Here is a 25,436-nt window from a genome sequence, read left to right on the forward strand (position 1 = left end):
TACATATGATAACACTCTATATATAGAAGTATTAATCAGTTTTCATTGGCCTTAAAAAACAATCGGACGGTTTGCTTATCAAAGACCAGTTATTAAAAAAAAAAAGCACAGTGTTGGGATAGTGTAAAAAAGTAATTCTAAAAAAATATATATACCTTATATATAATATATAGACAAGGGGTTGAACTCGCCAAATCGGCCGATTGTCACTAGTCCAGTACAAGTCAAAATTAAAAAGTCATTTTTACGTAAATCATATAAAGCTATATATCAAATTGCAGGTAAATGACATCACTAGACGTTGACAATAACATTATTGTCCCCACTTAAACCGTTTTTGAACAACAAACCGATATTTCAGATGGAAAATCGTATTTTTGCTAGGTCGGACACGACCGTGTAACCAGTCCCGACTCAATTTTCTATATATTATATATAAGGTATATATTTTTTTTAGAATTACTTTTTTACACTATCCCAACACTGTGCTGGGTCCCTGTGATACCAATTAATAAGCATGTATCAACTATGTTACACGATGTCAGCACGTGGCAAGGTTAATGATATGCATGGGCTATTTTTAGATTACCTCATTGCGTTCAGTAGATCTAAATATAACTCGATCATGCGTGATTTGGTAAGCAGGACCACCCTTTGAAGACGGAATACTACAGTCACCATTCTCTATTGTATAAAACTAATACAGACAAAAAACAATTATAAAAGAAACTAACTTTTGCGTCTTGAAAAACAATTGAAACGGAACAATTTCGTTTATAATTTATTACGGTTTAAACCGATAAATCAAGTAAAAATAGAAATCCTATTTATATAAACAAACTGGGATTACCGAAGTAACTAAAATAGCTTACATTTCCGTAATATTACTTCGTCTGATTCCGCAGTATGACGGAATCGCCCGAATTGTCACGATTGCAATCGGAACTACATCGGCTATTATCATTAATCCGAAGAGTGACGGAAAAGACCGAAAAGTTGCGATTGGCACGATTGCAGCTGGTTTCCCGTTCAATCATGCACCAACAGATGTAAGCAGGAAACCACCTAACCGGAACAAGTTTTCCAAATGAAATGGCTTGCAACCGTGGCTGCAAGCCAAAAAAAACAATCAAATCGCAATTTCGGCAGGTCATTTTTAAAAATAAGATGTGAACACATATTATAAAGAAATATCTAAAATGATTAAATAGAGAAAAACAGAATCCCTAAAGAAAATCCAACACGGAAAAGTGAAACAACCGCAAATGTGATCTTACGGCGGTAATGAAGGAACCTCCAATGTGACATAGTAGTGCCATTCCACGAAAAGCGTATGCCACGTTTATCATGCCTCGGAATTCCCCTTCTTTAGAAGGGGCAAATATGAGTTCTATATAGTTTTAATAACTTTTTTTTAGAGCATGCGATATACAGAAGCAGTAGCGCTGAATGTGAAATAATTTGTCACAGAAGTAAATAAAAAATGTTAGCAAAGAAATATTTAACCCATATCAATACTAAATTACTCTAACAATGCCAATTGTCAAAAAGTAAAATAAGCACATTGTGACAACTAACTGTGTAAGGAAGCTATATCAGCACACCTAAAAAGACTTTTGATTTAATAATGATAATAAAACAATTTTTGGCGTACACTGGGCCTGTAAACAAAAGTGAACAAAATCAAAAACAATATAATAAAACTTGAAAGTAATAAATACGATTTACTAACAACAAGACATGACAGTATAACGTATTTCTAAAAACTTTGTACAGTTTTCTACAAAAAGATATGATCATTAAATTTAATGTGTGCACTACTGTGAAACCTAATACAAAAGCACGTTATGCACTATATATATGACTTAAATTTTAAAGACACCGTATACCAAAAAAAAAACAAATAAGTTGTTTTTTCTTTAAAAAGGGCAGACATGAGTTTTATAATGTTAAATAATGGTTTTAGAGAATATTACGGTACCTGCATATCACCTGAAGAAAAAAGTGCTGAGCATAAAATTATTTGCAATAAAAGTAACAAAATGTAAACAAAGTAGTATTTTGACTTTCATACAAAATACCAAATTAATATAACTTTATGAACTGCTAAGAAAGCATCAAAAGCAAAAGATGGTGCATGTAATTGGCCAATTAGTAAGCATTTTGGTAACTATACCCATATAACAGGACACCAAACATAAAAAGCTTTTGAGAAACAAAAATAACAGCTTTTCTTATGGGCCTTTAAATCAAACAGTTTATTGTCGCTTCCTTTAATAGTGTATCACTAAATGTTATACTGTAAACATGATTCTTTTTTTTTCCTTCATGAATTACAACACACCTTAACTGCCATGACACTTCCCCCATCATACGTCACTATTGTCTCCTTATCAACAAACAGCTCGACAGTTCTCACAAAATGTATGTCTATTCTAATTCAAATATTTTTATGTAGTTGCAATATTTAGAAAAAGAACTTTCACTCATAAACATTTTTCTTTGCTTTTCAGATATGATGACAGAATATGGTTGAAATGAATCATGCAAAGTCCTTGTATGGAGAGGAAAAATGTGGGTCGTTCCAGGCACAATCACCCCAAACATATCGCTTTTATCCAGATAACACACAACAACGTAACCACGGTTTGTTACCGTTAGGCCGGCTGGGAGGTTCATACTTCCTCTTTTATTGATAGACTGTAAATTTCCTTTCAGGTTAAACTCATACACGGCAGAGTTTTTCAAGTCGGACACAAATATACTCTCATTATTCCTACTCAAAGACACTAAATGTGGATACTTCAACATGCTGGTATCCCCAACCTCATGAAGAATATTACCTTCCTTGTCTATAACCTGAACAGCGGGAGGCTCAACAAATGAAACAGCTATTTTACCGTCCCGATGATCTATTCCCTGACACCCTTCCCTGACATCCAGACGGTGACTTTCAGTCAAACCGTTTTGCGTATTGAGAAACATGATTTTACCTTCATATGGTAAAGTTGTTGCAGCAGAGGATGAATCTATTGTAGTAATATCAAATGGGCAAGTCGTTGTTTTTAATATTGCTTTAACCTTATCTTCTCTGTGATTAAAGACTTTTAGTGAGCTATTGTTCTGATCGGCACACAAAATTTCAGTCTCGGAAATGATTGCCATTCCAGAAATAAAACAATTTTTGTCTTTTTTCGTGTGCACATTAATTTTCTTTACAAATTGTATTCTGTTCTCAATCAAGGTTTTCTTGCACTGACCGGAAAATTTCATTAACTTTGTTTCAAGATTACCAAGACATGTGTTGCGTGTTTTTAAATTGCTTATTTCTTTACATGCTGAGAATTTATAATCGTTTATTTGACTATTTGATGAAATTTCCTCATTTATTTCTTGGCATTTCTGAAGACTTTCCTGTATGCGCTTAGCTGTCACAAACAGATTGTTAACTTTGTCTTTGCATCGATCAAGTTTAGCTTGAAAGAGTTCAATTTCATCAGCCAAAACACCGCATTGATCTTGAAGCTTTTTCTGTGAAGACACATCTCTTTCATTCACTTCATCAACTTCTCGTAAAAGGTCTGCTTCTATTTTATCTAGGTAGTCCTCCATTTCTTTACGGAACTCTTTAATTTCCTTAACAACATCCGTCTTTATTTCATCCGCTGTTTTCAGACTGCGGTTTATTTCTTCTTTACATGAAGCTAGGTTTTTGCTGAGATGATCAATTTTGTGTTTGATTAAAACAAGTTCGTCACTGTTTTCATAGTTACACGACACGTCTGAAACAGGATGAATCTTACAGGAGGCATGATTAAGAACAATACAATCTCCACATCCCACACTGTCATGTTCCCGACAATAAAACTTGACTATTTCATTCTTATGAACATAACAGAGCTCCGTGCATGGGTCAATATGAGCCTGTAAATTTGGCATTTCCTCTTTGGATTTGATCACGTGATTTGTAGTAACAGCCAACTTTCTGTGTGCCTTGATACATGATGTACATATAAACTCGTTACAGTTCTCGCAATAACCCTCTGCATTTACAGTATCACCGTCACGCTGGCATGGCTGGCACGACAAAGATGACAAAGCAGAAGGTGCTTTACGTCCCGGGACTTCCATTATAAAGACAGATGTTATTCTAATGGGAAAAACAGCATAATTATGTTTCTATACACAAAGCAATAGCATATTTGCCAATTTAAAATTATTTTATACACTGCATCACTTTTCTTTATTACAATATTACTCAGTGATATTCCATATAATATGTCCACTTGTTTTAATCTTTGTTTTACTGCTTCAGGTATCTCACCAGCGAACAAAACACTTATAAAACGTCACACGCTTATAAAGCCTTGTCTGAACACGTTTGTTTTGCAATCAAACTTCACAGTCAGCAGTTCTATAAAAACAACTATAGGCAAATGACTTATATATTATATTTATCAATCAACAAAAATTTATTATTGCACTATAGCTAAGCCAAATGATTTTCGCAGACTAATAATATGTCCCAGGCTGAGAAGATTTCTTTCACCAGCGTTTAACTTTTAAGATAATATCTTCAAAAAGGACTACATGGGTACAATTAAAAAGAACAATTTAGCAGAACGGTAGATTATGTAATTTGATCAGGACTTGGAACATCGTCTATGAATGAAATAGATTTAACAATGAGTAATCACTAGACCGTCAATACATTAAATTTATAATTACATGTCAAAAAATCTAAACAGTAGCAACAAACGTATTTACTAAATTGTGCATGCAAAAGGATTATTGGATAATGAAGTAATTAAAGTTTATATGATGAGTAACCCGATTTATTAGTGCTAAAGTGTTAGATATTACGGCATTCATTTACTTATACGTGGGTTGTCCCAATATTCTGTGACAAGATTGTTTAAAAGCTAAATAAAACAGGTACGAATTTGATATTTAAATATGTTATAAATCCATATAATTTAAACATTTTCACAATTTTTCATAGAAAAATATCAACAAACAACAAACATATGCCATAAAAACCATGGCAACTAACTGAATCGCGGCGCACGTCCAACGTCAAAGCCAGCGTTAAATCTATATAAGGCGCCTTTCTCAAATACTCTCAATGGCTTTCAACGCAATAATGGTACCTATAAATCGTCAAATTCTGAGTTAAATCATGTGGTTGTTAATGTCTGTTGAATGTTTGGATGGCATACATTAATTTTTGCTATACGCGAACTTCCGATCTCGTTACACCTGTTTTTAGCTGTAGGCAATAGTCGACAAAGATCGGTCTTCCTATCCATGTTTTCCTTATTTTCGCTTTTTGTAGCGCAAAGCTTTGGTTCCGTTCATGCCTTTTGTACACAAGTGCTCAGGATATGTTGCTGAACTGTTCTATTTGGTATATTTGTTGAAAATCGTAACAAGGGTCATCTCGAAATAGTCATGAAACCTGAGTGACCTGTTCACTGCGCCGCAAATTCTTCGAACGTCGCCATTTTTACTTTCCTATTTTATATGAGATATTTTCATTTTTCCGTATCTTTTTCGTTTCTTAAGTTATTTAACTAAAATTTTCAGAGATGATTTAAACATAGCAGCAGAGGAAGTCAACGTGACATTGTGCCGACACATCATCAGATATTTGAAATATACGTAATTAATTTCAGCCTATTCATAACAAAATGCAAATTATTTGACGTGTGCCGGCAACTCAAACCAATGTCGTTAATGCTGAAAATTTCTAAGAAACTAGAGTAAATTTTTTGTAAATGATTTGTTGTAATGTTAAATAATAAACTTAACAGTTATATGAGTGAATTACTTTCTATTGGCGTTAAAAATTAACCGGCTATAAAATTTGTCACGGACTTTTGGGACAACCCTCGTATTTATCAATTCTCAAAGACCAATATATCTGCAGTTAGTACATTACTAGCCTAAGTACGTTTAGAATCTTCAAATTGTAACTTCGTTTAAATCTGAGTCCTGAACAAGATTGAATTTCTGAAAAAAATGCTATTTCAGCGCATTAATACAACACTAAACGGTCGGAACATTTTAATTGAGCTTTGCCATAATGCAGTAGTATCTAGTGAATTTGTAGGTCATTGCCATATTTCAGCATGTCAATTAAAATGTGCAGATGTGTCTTATGTTAAGATCACATGCACGAGGCACCATCAATTAACCTATATACGCTTATCATACTATACATAAAGAATATCCTTTATATTATTAGTTTTAAAGATTTTTTTGACAGGTCATATGGCCCTATATAAACGGTTGTTAAATATAACCCAAGCCGCTAGGCCATATAACCTGTCAGAAATATTTATAACGAATTTATAATACATCAGGCATCATTTTTAGAGGAATAGAGCGAGATTTCTTTATAAATCGACAGCAGTCATGTATTTAATCTATACCGAAATCAGCCGTATATTTCATTAGTTATAAAGATTGTTGACAGGTTATATGGCCCCATATAAGCGGCTATTTGTAAATATAACCCGAGCCGCTAGGCAAGGGTTATATTGCAAACAGCCGTTTATATACGGCCATATAATCTGTCAGCAATCTTTATAACGAATTTATAATACAGCAAGCATCATTTTTTAGAGAAAAAAGTAAGATCGACAACAGCCGTGTATATAAAAATTTATAATACTACACATTTGTAACATCTCTTTTCATTGGATAATCGTGACGTTTATATAGTTTATATACACGGCTGCTGTCGATTCATGAAGAAATCTTACATTTTTCCCTAAAAAAATGATGCTTGCTGTATATAAACGGCTGTCTGCAATATAACCCTCGCCAAACAGCTCGGGTTATATTTACAAATATAGCCGTTTATATAGGGCCATATAACCTGTCAACAATCTTTTTAACTAATAATATGAACGTCACGATTATCCAATGAAAAGCGACGTTACAAACATGCAGTTTTTTTAAATAGTATTATAAGCGTATATAGGTAAAATGAATGGGTCTAGTGCCTGTGGTTCTCATACAAAGACTCCAGCTAGGGGTCCGGGTTATGCATGCAAACAACCGTTTAAATAAGGCCATAAAACATGTCAAAACTATAAATTATACTGTTAACTCAAACGTATACAAGTCCGTATTGACATTAAGAAAATAATTATGCTTTACGATTAGTATTTCCTTCATATATTACACGGCCCAATTGATACAGCTACTGCCGTTTTTAAGAGTACCAACATATTATAAGTCATAGAAACATTCCAACTTTACTGGTGGAGGAATACCCCAGGTGTCCCTCTGTGCATAATTTCAGGCATAAGCGGTCACCAGAGCAGAGCCAGGGATGTTCTATAAGCTAGTTGGATAGCTTTTTCACATGACAGAATCCAAAGCTGCAAAGCACCTAGGTGGGATTCAAACCCACAGAAGTGAGGGGCAAGTGGTTTGAAGTCAAAGACCTAATCAACTCTGCCATGAACTTCCCATAAGTATGGTGGCTGATTTGTGCTATTCGTGTTTTCGGCCCGCGACCCCGCCAAGCTAAAAGTCGAAAATTAACAAGTTAAAATGGCGGGGGCGCGTAGCGAAAACACGCTAATTAGCGCGGGCGCGGGGCGAAGTTAAATAAATAAAACTTCACTGCCCGCCCCCGCTAATTAGCGTGTTTTCGTCACGCGACCCCGCCAAGCGAAAATTAAAAAGTTAAAATGGCGTGGGCGCGGAGTGAAAACACGCTAATTAGCGAGGGTACGGGGCAAAGTTTAATAAATAAAACTTCGTCCTGCGGGGACGCGGAGCGAGATTTAAGAAATAAAACGGCGGTGTCGCGGGACGAAAACACGCTAATTAGTGCGGGCGCGGGGCGAAGTTCAAGAAATAAAACTTCGCAGCGCGCCCCCGCTAATTAGCGTGTTTTCGTCGCGCGACCCCGCCTCGGAAAAGTCGAGAATTATCAAGTTAAAATGGCGGGGGCGCGGAGCGAAAACACGCTAATAAGCGGGGGCGCTAATTAGCGTGTTTTCGCTCCGCGCCCCCCGTCGTTTTATTTCTTAAATTTATTAAACTTTGCCCCGTGCCCTCGCTAATTTGCGTGTTTGGCACAAATCAGCCACCATACATAAGACTTTTGCTAAATTCATTTGATATAAAAAGTACCTTTTAAACATATATATACCATTTGCACACAAGAAAAGAAAATATAAGCAAAACAATTTTCACAAACTTGTTTCAAATTTTTATTTCAGAAATATACAATTTCATAATGTATAAATTCATTTTTGAAAACTGGTCATACAATACACAATCAAATTATACATATATCAATGGAACTTTATACTGTCACCATTAAGAGTACTCTTAAAGTTGAAAGACATATATAAATATGTATTTTACCTTGCATAACCTATTTACTTTATAGCATAATGTCAGTGACGTCATATGGTGTTATTTCAATCTAGTGTCCAGAAATGGTCAATATTTTTTTGCAATATTCCCCAAGGGTGAGTAATCTATACATACTTAAGAAAACATACTGTTTTAGTTCTCTCCCCTAGCCACTCTGCTCTACAGTTAAGAAAGCATAATGTTTTAGTTCTCTCCCCTGACCACTCTGCTTTACAGTTTTAGCTGGGCATAAAATACATTTTGATATGATAAAATTCAATGATGAACAGCTTTCAAAGTAATATTACCAGTGATGTAGGTAATAGAGATAAGCAGCTCCTATATACTCCATTGAAATATCACTCATGAAAATCAAAAAGAGAAAAATTAGGCATTTTGTAGCAAGTTAAACTTAATGTATGTACATTTGATCCTTTTATAGTATACACCAATGTCCATTTGAAAGTTAAATCTTTTATCTATTGCTGCATGTTAAAATATTGGTACCTTTCCATGCCTTTCACTAAGAAAAAACTTAGTTGAACGTACACACTGAGCCAGTTTTTTCATCATATGAATAGTTTTGTAACAAAAATGAACAAGAGGGCCATGATGGCCCTGAAGTCGCTCACCTGTATATTGTCCCCCCGGAGCGGGGCCAGTTTAAACCCCAGGGCTTTTATTTGAACAAACTTGGTAGACACTTATAAGAAGATGTTTCATGCTAAACAGCTAAGGTCTAGCTAGTTGGGTTTTTTAACAGAAGATTTTCTAAGTTTTTTCTTTACACATATATTTAAAAACAATGACACCCCTGGGGCAGGGCCAGTTTTGACCCCAGGGCTTTTATTTGAACAATATTTGTAGACACTCGCTAGAATATGTTTCATGCTAAATGTCTAAACTCTAGCTTTTCGTTTTTTACCATGAAGATTTTTAAGTTTTTGCTATACACATATAAGGAAAATCAATGTCCCCCGGGGCCGGGCCAATTTTGACCCCAGGGCTCTTATTTGAACAAACTTGGTAGACATCCATTAGAACATGTTTCATGCTAAATATCTTAGCTCTAGCTCTTTGGGTTCTTTAAAAGAAGATTTTTAAGTTTTTACTATATTCATATAGGGAAAATCAATGACCCCCTGGGGCGGGGCCAATTTTGACCCCAGGGCTCTTATTTGAACAAACTTGGTAGACATCCATTAGAACATGTTTCATGCTAAATATCTTAGCTCTAGCTCTTTGGGTTCTTTAAAAGAAGATTTTTAAGTTTTTACTATATTCATATAGGGAAAATCAATGACCCCCTGGGGCGGGGCCAATTTTGACCCCAGGGCTCTTATTTGAACAAACTTGGTAGACATCCATTAGAACATGTTTCATGCTAAATATCTTAGCTCTAGCTCTTTGGGTTCTTTAAAAGAAGATTTTTAAGTTTTTACTATATTCATATAGGGAAAATCAATGACCCCCTGGGGCGGGGCCAATTTTGACCCCAGGGCTCTTATTTGAACAAACTTGGTAGACATCCATTAGAACATGTTTCATGCTAAATATCTTAGCTCTAGCTCTTTGGGTTCTTTAAAAGAAGATTTTTAAGATTTTACTATATTCATATAGGGAAAATCAATGACCCCCTGGGGCCGGGCCAATTTTGACCCCAGGGCTCTTATTTGAACAAACTTGGTAGACATCCATTAGAACATGTTTCATGCTAAATATCTTAGCTCTAGCATTTTGGGTTCTTTAAAAGAAGATTTTTAAGTTTTTACTATATGCATATAGGAAAAATTAATGACCCCCAGGGGCGGGGCCAATTTTGACCCCAGGGCTTTAATTTGAACAAACTTGGTAGACATCCATTAGAACATGTTTCATGCTAAATATCTTAGCTCTAGCTCTTTGGGTTCTTTAAAAGAAAACTTTTAAGTTTTTACTATATGCATATAGGAAAAATCAATGACCCCCCAGGGGCGGGGCCAATTTTGACCCCAGGGCTTTTATTTGAACAAACTTGGTAGACACCCATTAGAAGATGTTTCATGCTAAATATCTTAGCTCTAGCTCTTTGGGTTCTTTAAAAGAAGATTTTTTAAGTTTTTACTATATACAAATAGGGAAAATCAATGACCCCCTGGGGCGGGGCCAATTTTGACCCCAGGGCTTTTATTTGAACAAACTTGATAGACACTCACTAGAAGATGTTTCATGCCAAATATCTAAGCTCTAGCTCTTTGGGTTTTTTAGAATAAGACATTTAAAGTTTTTTCTTTTGGTTGTCATGGCAACCAGAGTTCTGCATGGAATTAAATTCTGTGAACAATTTTCAAAGGTGACCACCAAAGGAACATTCCTGTGAAGTTTGGATGAAATTGGCTCAGTGGTTTATGAGGCGATGTCATTTAAAGTAAAAGTTTACGGACGACGGACGGTCAACGGATGGACGAAAAGTGATCACAAAAGCTCACCCTGTCACAAAGTGACAGATGAGCTAAAAAGTAGTTTTCTCTAAAAATTGATGTATCATTTATTTAATTGGGAACTGTAAATGATTTTACCTGCAGCCATAGACATAGAAAATGTATTATTTTACTGATTTTGATATCCAGTTAATAAGTTTTACTTGCTTCAAGTTTTAAGTTTAGCAAGCACAGTGATATCTTAACTGGCTAGGAAGTTGCCTATCTCTGTTATCTATGTCTCTGGTATTACATAGCAGTGAAAAATTACCTTAAAATGTTACTTTGGCATAATAAACAAAACAAGAGGGCCATGATGGCCCTGAAGTCGCTCACCTGTATATAGGCCCCCGTAGCGGGGCCAGTTTAAACCCCAGGACTTTTATTTGAACAAACTTGGTAGACACCCATTAGAAGATGTTTCATGCTAAACATCTAAGGTCTAGCTGGTCAAGGTTTTTCTTTACACATATAGTTAAAAACAATGACACACCTGGGGTAGGGCCAGTTTGAACCCCAAGGGCTTTTATTTGAACAATCTTTGTAGACACTCACTAGAAAATGTTTCATGCTTAATATCTGAACTCTAGTTATTCGGATTTTTTGAAAAAGATTTTTAAGTTTTTGCTATACACATATAAGGAAAATCAATGACCCCCAGGGTGGCGCCAATTTTGACTTACTAGAAGATGTTTCATGCTTAATATCTAAACTCTAGCTATTTGGGTTTTTTCAAAGAAGATTTTTAAGTTTTTGCTATACACATATAAGGAAAATCAATGTCCCCTGGGGCGGGGCCAATTTTGACCCCAGGGCTTTTATTTGAACAAACTTTGTAGACACTCACTAGAAGATGTTTCATGCTTAGAATCTAAACTCTAGCTATTTGGGTTTTTTCAAAGAAGACTTTTTAAGTTTTTACTATATGCATATAGGGAAAATCAATGACCCCCTGGGGCGGGGCCAATTTTGACCCCAGGGCTTTTATTTGAACAAACTTGGTAGACACTCACTAGAAGATGTTTCATGCAAAATATCTAAGCTCTAGCTCTTTGGGTTTTTTTAGAAGAAGATATTTAAAGTTTTTTCTTTTGGTTGCCATGGCAACCAGAGTTCTGCATGGAATTAAATTCTTTGAACAATTTTCAAAGGTGACCACCAAAGGAACATTCCTGTGAAGTTTGGATGAAATTGGCTTAGTGGTTTATGAGGAGATGTCATTTAAAGTAAAAGTTTACGGACGACGGACGGACGGACGAAAAGCGATCACAAAAGCTCACCCTGTCACTTTGTGACATGTGAGCTAAAAACACGTCTTTTAAGCTAATAGAGCATATTAGAGTTGCTAGTTTTCTGCTGATATTTTAAAATAAAATTAAAATGAATGTAATGTTTCAATATTTCAACTTTTTTACAATTTCCTTTTTGCTAGAAATTTCTAAAAACTAAATATAATATTTTCTATGATAGTGTTTTGGAACAGTTTTTCCCCTTTCCAACATTTTTTAGAGGTGAAAAACATTACATGTATGTAATACCATGTGTAACCAGAGAAGTTACTTTTAATATTAAGTTTCTGTTTTCACAACATAGTGCATGCAAACTGTCAACAAGTTTTCCACTGATGTTCAAGTACTGGTGGTTCTTTTCTGTCTGTCAATCATCCAGATCTAGTTCAAGATCTTCTATTTCTTCAAGAATCATCTTCTTTTTGCCAATTTTCTCCAACTGTTCCTTCTCTGGGTTTTTTAGTTCACCACTTTGAATTTTCTTTTCCAAATCCTCAATCTGTTTTAATTTCTTTCTAAGGTTTTTCAATTTCTTAGCTATTTCTTGCTTATCACTACTCTCCCCAGACTGTTTAGTAACTTGAGAATCTGATTGGTCAGTATTTTTAGACTTTGCACCTGATTGGTCCTTGTTTATATTAATTCCAGCCAATGACTGAGTGACATTTTGAATGGAAGTTCCTGATTGGTTACCATCTTGCTGTTGTTTCTTTTTCTCTTTTCTCTTGGCATTTTTCTTGGCAGCTTTCGACATTGGCTCACTGCTGTTGACTTGTGTTTTTACACTTCCTTCACTAGAGTCTAATCCAGGTGGTAAAGAAGGTTTGCTCTTCAGCCACTGAACACCTTTGTTCTCATACCTAGAAAAGGAAATATAGGTATATAGATTAAACATAAATAGCTAATGAATGTGTAGTAAATGAGGATTATATGATTATAAAACCTTGCCTCAAGTGATTCTCTGTAAAAATGGTAAATCAAACTTTAGAAAACAAATTTTACATAAAAAATGGGGAAAAATTATATCTTTTATTTTTAAAGTTCTTTATTTCTCTTTCAAGTTGAAGTAATCAATTTCATAATAGCGACTGAACGTTTACATCAATTCCCCCAATTCATGATGACTTACCCTCATTTTTATTTTATTACCTGACCTTGGATCACTGCAAATCACCTTGGCCTTACCCACAGGAAACTTAATTTCTGGCATAACTCTTCTTCCTCACTATGTTGAACATTAATATTTGTGCCAAGTAGTATAAAAATTCCTCAAGGCATACATGGAAAATTTTCACTAGGGGAAACGGGGAAAAAGTGTTTCCTCTGCCCTTTTTCGGGTAAAACCTTCCCTTTTAAAACCGGGTTCATGTGTAAAAACTATGTCTCTAATTGGTAAAACATTTAGGTTCTACAAATTTATCCTTTGCATCAGTGATTTAAAAAAAATTAAACTTAAAAATCTTCTTGGTAAATGCCTTGCATAATGTTACCCTCATGTCTTATGCGAAAATATTAATCAATTTTGTGATTGTGAACATTTAAATTTTCCTAAATAATCCATTGGTTCAGGATTACATGTACAAATTGTCCAAACACAACAGTTACTGTCCAATTTCTATCTTATTTTTAACTATCTAGATGTATGTTTGACCTTGACCAAGGCCATAGGGACTCTACTGTCAACATATATTTTCATAATTTCATCTGCCCTTTGACCTCTATTTGTGACCTTGGCCTAGCTTCATAACAAGAAAGATTCATAACAAGAAAGAATCCAAAGTCCCTTTGTAGGTTTTGAGGCAATTTTTGATGAGTGTTGAATGCAAGATGTTTTACACTTACACAGGCATTTCTTCCTGCGGAACATAGCCATCTTTAACTCTTCTTGGCTTCCTCCAAGTGCCATCTGGTCTTCTGGTTGCTGGTATAAACATCTCACCTGTAATGGTACGTTAATTAATGTGTAAAATGCAATGATTGAATTAATTTTTGTAAATTTATCATTCTCAGACAAGTTTTTATTATAATAGGACAAAAAGTAAACTATCGGCACTTCACAGAGGCACTAATCTAGCCATTTAATCTTCTAAATCTATAGCTTAAGGTCTTCAGCATACCCATTTTATGGTTAATATACTATGACACTATGACATGACGTGAAGGCTGAAGACAGACCTGTAGCCTGGTGCGTCTGGAAAGTCCACCAATAAATGTGCCAGAAATTTGACATGCTCGTATTCATTAATCGAGCATGCCATGAAGTAAAGTGAAGCATACCTTGATGAAACTATATATAACAGGGTCAAAACACCATTTTTGGGAAAGGGGCCTCAGCCTTTTTCTTGGGGAAAATATGTGTGATTTTGGCATAATTTGGGAAAAGGGGTATCAAATTTAACACAACCTTTTAACAAGTTCTTCAAAATAGAAAAGCAAAAAGCACTGGGAAATACTAATCAGTCAGTAAAAGACCTTAATTTAACACCATCATTTAATTTTGTTCAAAATTCTGTGGGCACAGGAATTTTTTGACCATGTGATTACCAGATTGTTCTATAGTTACAGGTTAATTTGTGCCAACTGTTCAGAAAACATAACCCATATGCTTCCAAATTTTCTATAAATTACTTTTTTTAAAGATATTGAAAAAGGTGACATACTGACTTTTGTATTGAAAAATAAAAATGTTAAAAAACGGCATATAAAGTTTTGGAAGCCAGAACTACTAAATCTATAACACTATTGCCCTCGAATCTAGAATGCAAGTACTTTTATATGTAGTTTATGTAAAAATAATATTACAATGTACAGGAAATTGTTGGGAATGTGATATTTTATCTTATCTGCATTTACAGTTGTACCTATGTATAAGTGTATCCTTCTGTCCCAGGTTGTATGCATATTTCTTTTTTAAGTTGTTAAAATAACAAATAAAAAGACATTGTTTACTTTAACACACTACTCAATAAAGAAACTGTCCCATTCAAATTCAATGAAGTTTTATGGCACGGACACTAAAGAGGTGGCAGATTAATCATTTAATAACAAAAATCTAAGGGCATGTACAATGTATACAGATTACAGAGATTTTGTTATGGCTTATTTTATAACTGATATTCGGTCATATTCCCAATTGAAAATAGTATATTATTTTCCCAATCCACAAGAAAAAATCCCCAATTGAAAGTTACAAAATACAAATTTTGAATAAAAATTTCTAAAATCTTTGAAAATAAGGGCTTCTAAACTTTTATACTATTTTATAGTGTTTAAATGTGTCCTGCTTAGTGTAATCGATAACGATTTTGAAGCAGTATGATGTAGATGAATGTTTGAAGATGCCATGATACATTGATAGACCTACAGGCTAGACAGTGATTGTTTGAATTCATTTAATTTCTGCAAAATTTAAGCCATGCAATTTTCCCCTATTTTTAACAAAACATTGCTGAATTTCTCCAATCCATGGGTATTGGTCATGTTCCAAAAACCGGTTTAATATTTAAGAATAAAATGGACGAAGACGAATTGTGTGTGGTCCGAATCATTCTTATTTGATAACATGTTGATAACAGTACTATATGTTTTCAAATATACACCTGTACTTTCATCTTGAACGACTCCTGTTCTTTCTACCATATTTGTTGCCATTGTAACGCTGATTTTTTCTTAAATTTTTATATCAGAAAAAATGAAAAATGTTTCGTTCTTTAATCCAAGGGAGGTAACCTTGCTTTACAGTATCTATCAATTACCCAAAACCCCAAGTGCAAATACCCTAATGTACTAGCACATACATGTAGCTATCTATGTCTCCGGTGTATAATGCCAGAGACTTATATTACAGATTGGAACTGCACAGTACAATTATACAAGGTAGCTCAAATCTTCAGTGTGTGAATTTTTAAAAATTGCTTAGGTCTGTTATAAGTAAAAGGTTGTAAATTTTGCAAGTATAAAAAACTTGGACATTATCAGGTGATACACCTGATTATGTCTTCATACTAAAATATTTTAATATTATATTTTGCTTAAACAACTAATGGCCAATTTTTATGCATATCTGACCTGTATGTGCACACGGTGAAGTGTCTGGTTGGCTTTAATAAATGGGTGTCAATTATAGGATAAGTGCGATAAACAATTATCCAATTATAGTATTAGCGCGTTGAGTGCTACCGATAATCATGTGCACGTGTTATACGCGTATACTTGCTGTCTCATTTGTTTAGTAATACCACGGATTGTAATATAAATCCGTGGTAATACAAATCTTATTTTTTATATAGATCTATATTTTCATATATAGATCTTATTTACCAATCTTATTCACATACAGATATTATTTCATATAGATCTTGATGATTTTCTGAAAAATATATATAATATTTTCGTACAGATCTCATTCTTATACAGATCTTATTTTTCGTACAGATCTTATTTCTTATAAAGACCTATCAGAGGCGAACACAGAACAAGGTTAGCGTGTGGGCTGACATGCGGGTGGCAGATTTTGACCAAAACAACAAAAACAAAAACAATGTGAAAAAGTATGTTTTGAAGATTGAGCCACGTGACCAAAATTATCAAGATGCCTCTTGTATAGACCCTTTCATTTAAGCGATAAGCGTCGAGGAAGAGTTACTTCCCTTACCGGATGTGACGTAACTGGTGGATTGTTCTTTACAAAACTGCGTGCGTAAATGCTGATCGTTTAATTATGATTATAACCTGAAAAATTTGACTCATGCGTACAAAAATTTCATATCAAGAAAATAAATAATAAAAAAAAGATTAAGATTAATTCTTGCTATGTGGTAACACAACGGAATTTCAAAGTGAATATATCTATTAGATTTTCTCTAATGACAGGGCAAAAAGCTAGTTACTAAACCAAATTCTAATATTTTTAAACACCCATACACAGTAAAATTACCTTTAGCATTACTGAGACAAAGAAAAACAATAATATAAATCTATTTAATTTAAAAAAAATGTTAAAACATAAAGTAACAATTCTTTTGACTGTATACATGACTGTATACTATTTGTGTCGGCAAAAGGCACTCTCATAAAATCGTACATGACACCGATTGAATACGTAAACATGAATTACCAAATACGAATCATAAATATTTTGACACCTTACAAAAGTGACGTAATCTGATGTAATGTTATAACTCTAAGATATGCACCCAGGTGATTTATGATATCACAGCCAAGCGCCATTTGTATATACAACATATGTACCCTGTTAATTAACATACTACGGCCCAGTGGCGCTTGTATATTTTTATTCATCTTTTTTATTAATATCTTATCCAATTTCACAAAATTTTGGCAATTTCAATATACCCATCATACAAGAGTAAGGATTAAAATCGTCATATCCCTCTGTTAATGTACTTTATCGTATTGGCAAATATCCGCCGTATCCCCTAATGATGTTATCCAAGGGCGACAACTTGAATCCAATCTTAAATGAAAGGAAAAAAAAACAAGAAAAAAATACTTCACTTGCACAAATTACCTGATGCAAAAAATGTGATTATATATGGTGGAATTAATTGCTTTGATATAACAACTTTAAGCATCATCGGAATTGTGTTTTAACAGGCACGTTTATAAGTGCTGTATCTCTGGTTCCATGGCCCTTTTATTAGAAGTTGTTGACAATGAAACCAGTAAAATTGATAGTTCACCAAAAACGATAAAGTAATACCAAATAATATACTACTATAGTACATTCTTTAGTTTATAATTTGAGTCTTCACAGAGAAAAAATCAAATATCTTTCGGCTCAAAATAGGAGTCGTTACAAATACATAATATGTAAATTGTAATTAAAGCAGTGATACAGTACAGTATTGTGAATTTACAAGCATAATATAATTTTGAAGATAAATCAATGCTTATTAATTGATGTAGACCTATTTTATATATATTTTCTCTAATAAAATACAAGATTTATCTGTATATGTTGAATTTCATTTTGCATTTTTACCTTATTTTCTGCATTTGCATAACAATCTTGAACAATATATTTTTTTACATTTAAAAAAATTATAAGAATGAGCCATTAAGTGTGAAATGGTCTTTCCGAATTACAACCTTTGTGCTTTTATATATCTACTGTAGACATTTTATCAATTCATTTTCTTTGAAATAGCTTTAAAGAAAGAATAGCAAAGTGGTGTTTACCTCGCTACAATGGAAAACCCCATTTCCGTATTTAGCCATGCCTTTCTGGCGTTAAAGTAGGATTTGGGTAAATAAGGTTACTCTTCATCTTTTGAAACAAAGAAAGGCTATTCATCCGGATATTGCGCGCATCACGACCGGCTGAAAGAAAATTCAAAATTAAAGGGATCATTCAGGCTTTGAAATGATAAATTCATTCACAAATACATTAAAAACATTTATATTTAGCACTAAGTCTAGTGAAAATACCACAAGCGCTGACAGGAAAAGGAAAAGACCGGACAATGACAGGTTCAATTTTGACAGTTTTTCATGGTTTTCTTTCGTTTTCTTTCCCTTTGATTCGCATGTTTTTCCTGAAATATTCCTGTTAACGTGCAATAAGTGCTTTAGGAACTGGTTGAGTCCTATATAACTTCAATTTCTGTCTTAACCTTCATGAAGACGTAGAAATTTGGTGGGTCAAGTCAAAATGTAAAGAGATGGGGGGGGGGGGATTTTAGGTGTCCACCAGAAACATTATAGATCTTTAACATAAGTCTACTATGAAATTTGGTGCTACCTATGGCGCGGAAAGTTCTTATGAACTATGATTTGAGCATAACATGTTTAGTGTGCATGTAAACCAGATCTATCTTGCAGGTATTTTGTACTGTAAACAAAACAAATAAATTGGTGGTGTTCAACCTATCGTCGGAGCACTCGGAATATCCCGAAAATCTCCGAACGTAAAGGGAGACCACTGCGCACGCGTCGGCGTTTGGAAAATCCCGTCCGCCATTTTGTTAATCTCTAATCACAGTTGTTTAACGTTATTTTAATGTGCTTATTTATCAAAAAGGATATGTTAAAGTAACTTTTTATATTTATAATCGTTACTATAGTTGTTATCAATGAAATGCATGTTTACTTTCTGATTTTGCACATCATTCTCTCACCGGAAGTGTTATTTAGCAGACGCTAGCAATAGTCTAAATTATGTAGACGCTCATTAAAATTTAGCTCAAAAGGATTTCAAAATGGCGGCGCCCAGTTAACTAAGGATTTTTTCACAGCTCATTAGGTATAGGATATATATTTTTTTGAAATTTTCATTTACTTTTAATTTGATTTCATTTGAATTGATACGCGTCATACATGTTATCTAAGAGCGCTACAGCCCTCGCGGGGCCTTCGGCCCCGCTCGGACTTTCCGCGTATGAATATGTTAACCGTAAGGGTCAGTACTGCTAAACACGAAGCAGAAGGATACTTCAGTTATTTGGGATTTGGTTTTAGGAACAGCTGAGTCAATCAGCTCGTTTGTAGGTCAAATTATTAATATGAAATAGGCAAAGCCTATGAACGGGGAAGTCGTTAAAAATTCCTTTCATTTTTTCCATTTTAAAGGTGTCGTTCAGCATAGATCTGCAGAGGATGCGATTTTGCGCCATTGGCGCTAAAAAAATGGGAATGGCGCAGAAAAATCGGCAGCAAAGGGCCAAGGTTGCATACAGTACTGGACACGCGAAACCCGCAAAAGTCGCGTAATGCCGCGAGTGAAGTCTATGCCGCGACGGGACACTACGCGGTAAAACATCGCCGCATGCAAGTTCGCCGAATTTCATGGCGGTTCACGAAAAATCGCCGCGATGTATCACCGTAATTTACGGCGAATCTTCAGCAATAATTGTATTAGAAAGTACTACTTAATCATTCCCGTGGTCTTTAATTTTGAAAACTTTAAAAAAATCTTGTAAATGTCATGTATATTTATAAATATTTAGCATTTGAACATGTTCAGCATATACATTTTGTATACTTAAACAAAGCAATCAGGTGCTTGTGAAAATTAGTTAACAATAAAACGAGATTGAAATTACAAAAGGTAATTGGTACTACATGTACATCAAAGAACGCACGATAACAAATTGTCCAATTGTTATTTTGATAATAATACAAATGTAATTAAAATCCATTGTTTACTTTCGCACATATTCTATTTTAAGAACAATGCAAAGCGACATTTAGCACCGATTCACATGTGTAACTAATTATTACGTCTTACTCTAATACGCTAATTATGATTTTTGAAAATTGTAAAACATGCAATAAAACATTTCTGGTAGCAGCGGGGATTCTGTCATAAAATTGACTGAAAAAATAAATTTTTGGAAGCTGTGGTCCTTTCATATGCATTATTGTTTTGATAGCAGACACAAGTATTGCACAATATCTTCAAGATCATAAAAATGTAAATAAAATATCACAATCAAAATGCACTTACGATTAATAATATGTCAATAATTGACACAATCAATATCCAACATTTCTTTTTACTTGAGCAATAATTAAACATGTGTAATCATTCCTAAAAAATGACAAAAAGAAATGACAGTTTTTTTCTGATATATAAAAATGAGGTGGAAGTCAATCGAGTGTCGGCATTTCTTCGATGATTCGGCAACAACTACAGGTGTGTAAACATCAAAGATTCACAGATTCTTCAGAAGAGCCGACCAGTCATTTGTCAGAGGTCATTTTGTGTGTAAATTTTGTATTTGTTGTTTAACAATGGAAACATTATATTCCTTTTATTTATGGATGCTTCTTTTTGCGCGAGTGTTTTTGTGTCTTTTAGCGCTATGGAATTTCTACAATCGGCGATAATTTTGGGTAACTAACAATTAAATATTTTAACATTTTTAAAACAGGGGTGCAAATATCCGCCATTCAGAAATTATAGGAGACAAATCTTGCGTGTGTTATTTTTTACAGACGTGTAATAAATTGAGTAATGATCACCCGAGAGAACGAAATGTCCCGGTGATCCACTATAACTCTTCCAGGTCGTACGGGAATATTTATGCAGGATTAGTTTATCACATCGGTAATTTGACCATGCTTGAATTTATGTCTTATGTACTAACGTTTTCAATATGGGGATACATTTAGAAATGAACAAGTTAATGTTGTATCAAATATGTATCTTTTTATGTAACTAAATATCTTTTTACACATATTTATATCTCTACTTTAAACTCAATATGTATCCCCCCTAAAAAATATTTTTACACGAGTACATGTACACTATTTACCTGCCGATGGAGCCGCATACTTGTACTGCGTCGCATTTATACATTGAGGTCATGATTCCGCCATTCACGGAAAGTTTTTAACAGTGTTATTTGATTTCGCCGTGGTTATTTATATTTGCTGTTGGCATCAAAGATAAATAGAGAAAGGGCATTTTAGCAAATTACAAGATTTTCTTGATACAACTTCATGTAGATCTACTAATTAATTTTCGTACTTGTACATGTATATCTGGTTTCAAGTTCACAGAGTACAATTATAAATAGATCTACATTTATTATACAAATGAACATGTATTATCCCCCGCGAATCACAGCAAATGTTCACGGCAAAATCGCCGCGAGTTGAATTCGCGGCAATTGTCTCAAATTGTCGCGAATTCGCTCGCGTTATAAAGCATGAGAGTCCTACGCGAATTGTGCGGGTTTCGCGTGTCCAGTACTGTATAAAATCTCTGCTAGACTTAAATGAAAACAAAACTGTCCGCTCGGTTATTTAGTCATCCAGTCAAAACTGGTACCAAGAGCAGCACGTTACCCATTCCCCTGTAATTACGCATATTCTTGAGTTTATCCATTTCCCTATAGCTTTTGTTCACCTTATCTACTTACCGCATTTCTTCTCATAATCCCTTTCCCTCACAGATACTCATTTCTACTTCCGTAAATTTAATCCAATAATACAAACAAAAAAAATTATACAACTACTTAAGATTTAAAATGATTATCGGTAACTGAAAAAAAGTGTTTCTATTTTTAGAAAAGCTGTAAGTTACAGTATAATCTGACAGGTGTACAACTTGTTTCCCCTAAGGTCACTCAAGTTTACTCAAGCTTTGGCTGATGAAGTGTAAAAGAATATGTCTATTTCGTCATCAGAATATTTGACAGGGTGATTAACCAATCAGGGAAACATTGTGCATGACTTTTTTCATGATCAAAAAGTCTGTCGGCAAGTGTCTTTGATGTATGCTTTCTACACAGAGGCATACAAGGAGTAATAAAATCCGTTAATAAACATTGTGACAGGGACATTTGGTGCAAAGTAGGAACAATTAAATGGATAATGCACAGTATTAGACATTAGAAAATATGTGGATAAATTATGCAAATCAGATTTTTGAGCAGCCATTTGCAAAAATGTTTTGCCTGCAATTAATATTAGTTAGAAAGTTACTGTCTAGGCATTTTTTTTTAATTATTGGTTATCTTCTCTGTTTAATACTGAATCATAAGTGAACCACTTGTCATAAAATAGGATTTAAGTTCCATTACAAAGGAAATTCAATTATCTACAAACTTTTTAACAGTCATTTAGGTCAATGTTTACTTATTTTCCCCAAGGCCCATACTTTGGTCAAAATGGCCCATCATTTTCAGACCAAGTGGGCCCAGGGCCCAGTACTTTCAAATTCTCGGCAGATCTCTGGTTCAGTATTTCATGCATCGCTTCCGTTTGCACTCGGAACACTCGATGTTTATTATTTATCCGAAAAGTTGAGATTTGTTCCGTTATCGGAATACACCGATCATTGAGTTACATTGTAAATGGCGGCCCCTATCTAGAACTGACACCAAAAATTTAATTGAGGTATAGAATTCTATATATTTTTTAATTGTTTTTTATTTGATTTTCTTTTAAATATGCATGTGTAGTCTATAGCCGGGCAAGCCAAAGCCTGGGCCCGCTTTGCGGGCCCTGACTTTGACTTCCCCGTGTAAAATTATCTCCAGTGGAACTGTTTCTTCAATTATTAAGAACAAAATAACTATATCACCGATATGTGTCAACCAATATCCATGTATCGAGTCTATCGACAATATGCTTTGCTCTGAATCAATGAAATCTCTAGGATGTGCGGAACCTTTGTGTAAATACATCTCATCAGTCATAATTTGATTTTCATTTTCATCAGTGCATAATCAAAACATTGTCACTTCTACCAGGGTGTTCGATAGACTCTGAAACTCAACCTTGGGTGAACTTGCATGCAGAGACACTGGTTTTCATTATTAACAGATTGGCAATCCATATCTTCAGTAAAAATCGGTTATAAGTTTCAGGCTGTAGATTAAAATATCCTCCTTGATTGATGCCCATATTGGTTATTTTCGTTTGCACATGATCTGTTGCCTCAAATAAAAATAAAAATCATGTGCAGAGACTTTGGAAAAATTGCATCCCTGTGAAATACGCAGGATTGTGAGTGACTGGGCATGCAGATATCATAATTATTATTCATATAAGCTGTAATTAAGATCTAAATTTATAAGCAAATCAGCTTAGTTTAAAACAGCCTAAGAAATGATTGACTAGCTTTTTACTTTCTGCCTTCGCTGATTTCAACCACTGTGGCATTATAATGTACTTCTGTCTTCTATTTTCAGTGATGGTGATGATGATGTAGAAGTATTGTCTGTGAAAAAGCCTAGGAAAGAGAACACTGGGATTACTGGTTTGTTGTTGATCTTATAATTACTATACCTGTTTAACCATGACACAAGATGTTAATGTATTCTAAAGTTTCTCTTGTATAATATTTTGTTAAAATTCATTTTCCAGACATGTCAGGACATATTGTCCTGAAAAAAAAAACACTTAAAAATCACGAGGCAATAAGATGCAGGGGAACATAAACACCTCTTCTATTATAGATATAATTAACTTATAAGGCATTAAAGATCAGTATTAAAATCATTGTTGGCAACTTGGTAATTTGTCGAAACTTCTGGTTGTCACTTTCACAAATTTATGAAACATTTTATTTGATTAAACGCCTTTTTCAATAACAATTTTCAATGGCGTTGTACAATGGTACATATAAAACATGTAAATGGATAAAATCTTACTAAAATACATTAAACATAATTGAGAAATCAATTCAAACAATGAAAATTTATATTAATCATGTGTTGTATAGACTGTGGTAAAATAAATTAAAAAAAGTTAATTTTTATTATGTCCCATCTACAGTCATATACATGTATGTTTATAATGAGATGTTAATCCTGTTTAATTTTACATTAATAGAAACCAGATACCTGTGGTTTTGCTTACTTAATTGGGAAAAGGTCATAGCCTCTCAGTGATTTTTTTCACTGTATTTTACAGCCGAATAAAGGCTGTTTCCCCTAGCCCAAAATAGGTATATTTTCCCCTTAAAATGCATACATTTCCCCTAAAATGCCCCATGCTCTACCTTACCAGAACCATGACTTAACAGCATCAGCAAGAAGACAGAAATTTGTCTCTATAGATAGCCTGCATGTTAAATTGAATTAAAATGAATTCTTTTAATAAAATGTGTGAGTAAATTCTATTTTCAGTTGTTGGAATTTGATTTCATGTTTCTCCCTTTTCTGATTTATCGCGCTATATTTTCCCCTTCAGAAAGCCACAGGTCGCACAGGTTGTTTTGAAAATTGGAAAAAAAATCACTGTCTCTTGATTTTGGAAAAAATATATGGCTAAAATTGCTAATTTGGGAAATAAAAGATCCGGCATAAGTTCAGATTATTTGGAAAACTGCAAGGTTTATAAGAAAATTTCAATAGGGAAAAGGTCTTTGAATGGCCTCAGTTATGTAAAATTCACATGTTTTAAAGAAACAAGTTGCATGTATTTTAATAACAAATCTGTTTGCATTGAAACAAATTCACAAAAATGTTTTAACAATTTTACAGACACTCATTCTTACAAATATTTTGTCTGTTTGAATGTAGGTCTATTCACCAGTGCTACAGTACAAAGTATGTCCGACTGGGTACAAAGAAAAACCCCAAATTTGTTTAACTGGAGTTCAAGTAGGAATAAGGCAGTAAGCCTGCATGGAAATGGATTCAATGGAAGAAGTAATGATAAAAAAGGAATGGAGTCATCGTCCCACCATAGGTAAATTATTTTAGGTTACAACTTCATCACATGATCAGAAAATTGCGGTAAATGGAAAGTATGAATTGGTATGTTTGTGTCAAACCTTGGAACAAGTTTCATTATATGTATATTTAGTGACAGTTTGTAGCACTGTTGG

General features: G+C 34.1%; 3 protein-coding genes across 3 annotated transcripts; 1 reads left to right on the forward strand and 2 right to left on the reverse strand.

The window, feature by feature from the left end:
* Nucleotides 1-1,900: 1,900 nt before the first annotated feature.
* On the reverse strand, nucleotides 1,901-4,870 carry LOC132719858 (protein lin-41-like). The gene has a single exon (XM_060703791.1). The coding sequence runs from the start codon at nucleotides 4,129-4,131 to the stop codon at nucleotides 2,431-2,433; it is 1,701 nt and encodes a 566-aa protein (XP_060559774.1). The 5' UTR covers nucleotides 4,132-4,870; the 3' UTR covers nucleotides 1,901-2,430.
* Nucleotides 4,871-8,220: 3,350 nt separating this feature from the next.
* On the reverse strand, nucleotides 8,221-15,884 carry LOC132719859 (partner of Y14 and mago-like). The gene is made up of 3 exons (XM_060703792.1): nucleotides 15,730-15,884; nucleotides 13,973-14,069; nucleotides 8,221-12,990 (listed from the first exon to the last, which is right to left on the reverse strand). The coding sequence occupies exons 1-3, from the start codon at nucleotides 15,779-15,781 to the stop codon at nucleotides 12,498-12,500; spliced, it is 642 nt and encodes a 213-aa protein (XP_060559775.1). The 5' UTR covers nucleotides 15,782-15,884; the 3' UTR covers nucleotides 8,221-12,497.
* Nucleotides 15,885-18,410: 2,526 nt separating this feature from the next.
* On the forward strand, nucleotides 18,411-25,297 carry LOC132719851 (uncharacterized; the record flags this gene model as incomplete). Its single annotated transcript, XM_060703784.1, is given in 3 exon segments — nucleotides 18,411-18,622; nucleotides 23,794-23,861; nucleotides 25,129-25,297. Coding segments are annotated over 3 exon segments (344 nt in total), but the record flags the coding sequence as incomplete, so codon positions are not given.
* Between the last annotated feature and the right edge of the window lie 139 nt (nucleotides 25,298-25,436).

This window comes from Ruditapes philippinarum, unplaced genomic scaffold (genome assembly GCF_026571515.1).
Source record: "Ruditapes philippinarum isolate M1 unplaced genomic scaffold, ASM2657151v2 ctg1448_1_1_1_1, whole genome shotgun sequence".
NCBI classification, from domain to species: Eukaryota; Metazoa; Mollusca; class Bivalvia; order Venerida; family Veneridae; genus Ruditapes; species Ruditapes philippinarum.

Excerpts from the sequence above, each read along its gene's own strand:
- LOC132719858 (XM_060703791.1), bottom strand. The coding sequence starts at position 4,131 with ATGGAAGTCCCGGGACGTAAAGCACCTTCTGCTTTGTCATCTTTGTCG.
- LOC132719859 (XM_060703792.1), bottom strand. The coding sequence starts at position 15,781 with ATGGCAACAAATATGGTAGAAAGAACAGGAGTCGTTCAAGATGAAAGT. Across the intron at positions 14,070-15,729 it reads CGTTCAAGATGAAAGTACAG|GTGAGATGTTTATACCAGCA; the intron begins GTGTATATTTGA and ends GTACCATTACAG. Across the intron at positions 12,991-13,972 it reads CCGCAGGAAGAAATGCCTGT|GTATGAGAACAAAGGTGTTC; the intron begins GTAAGTGTAAAA and ends TTCCTTTTCTAG.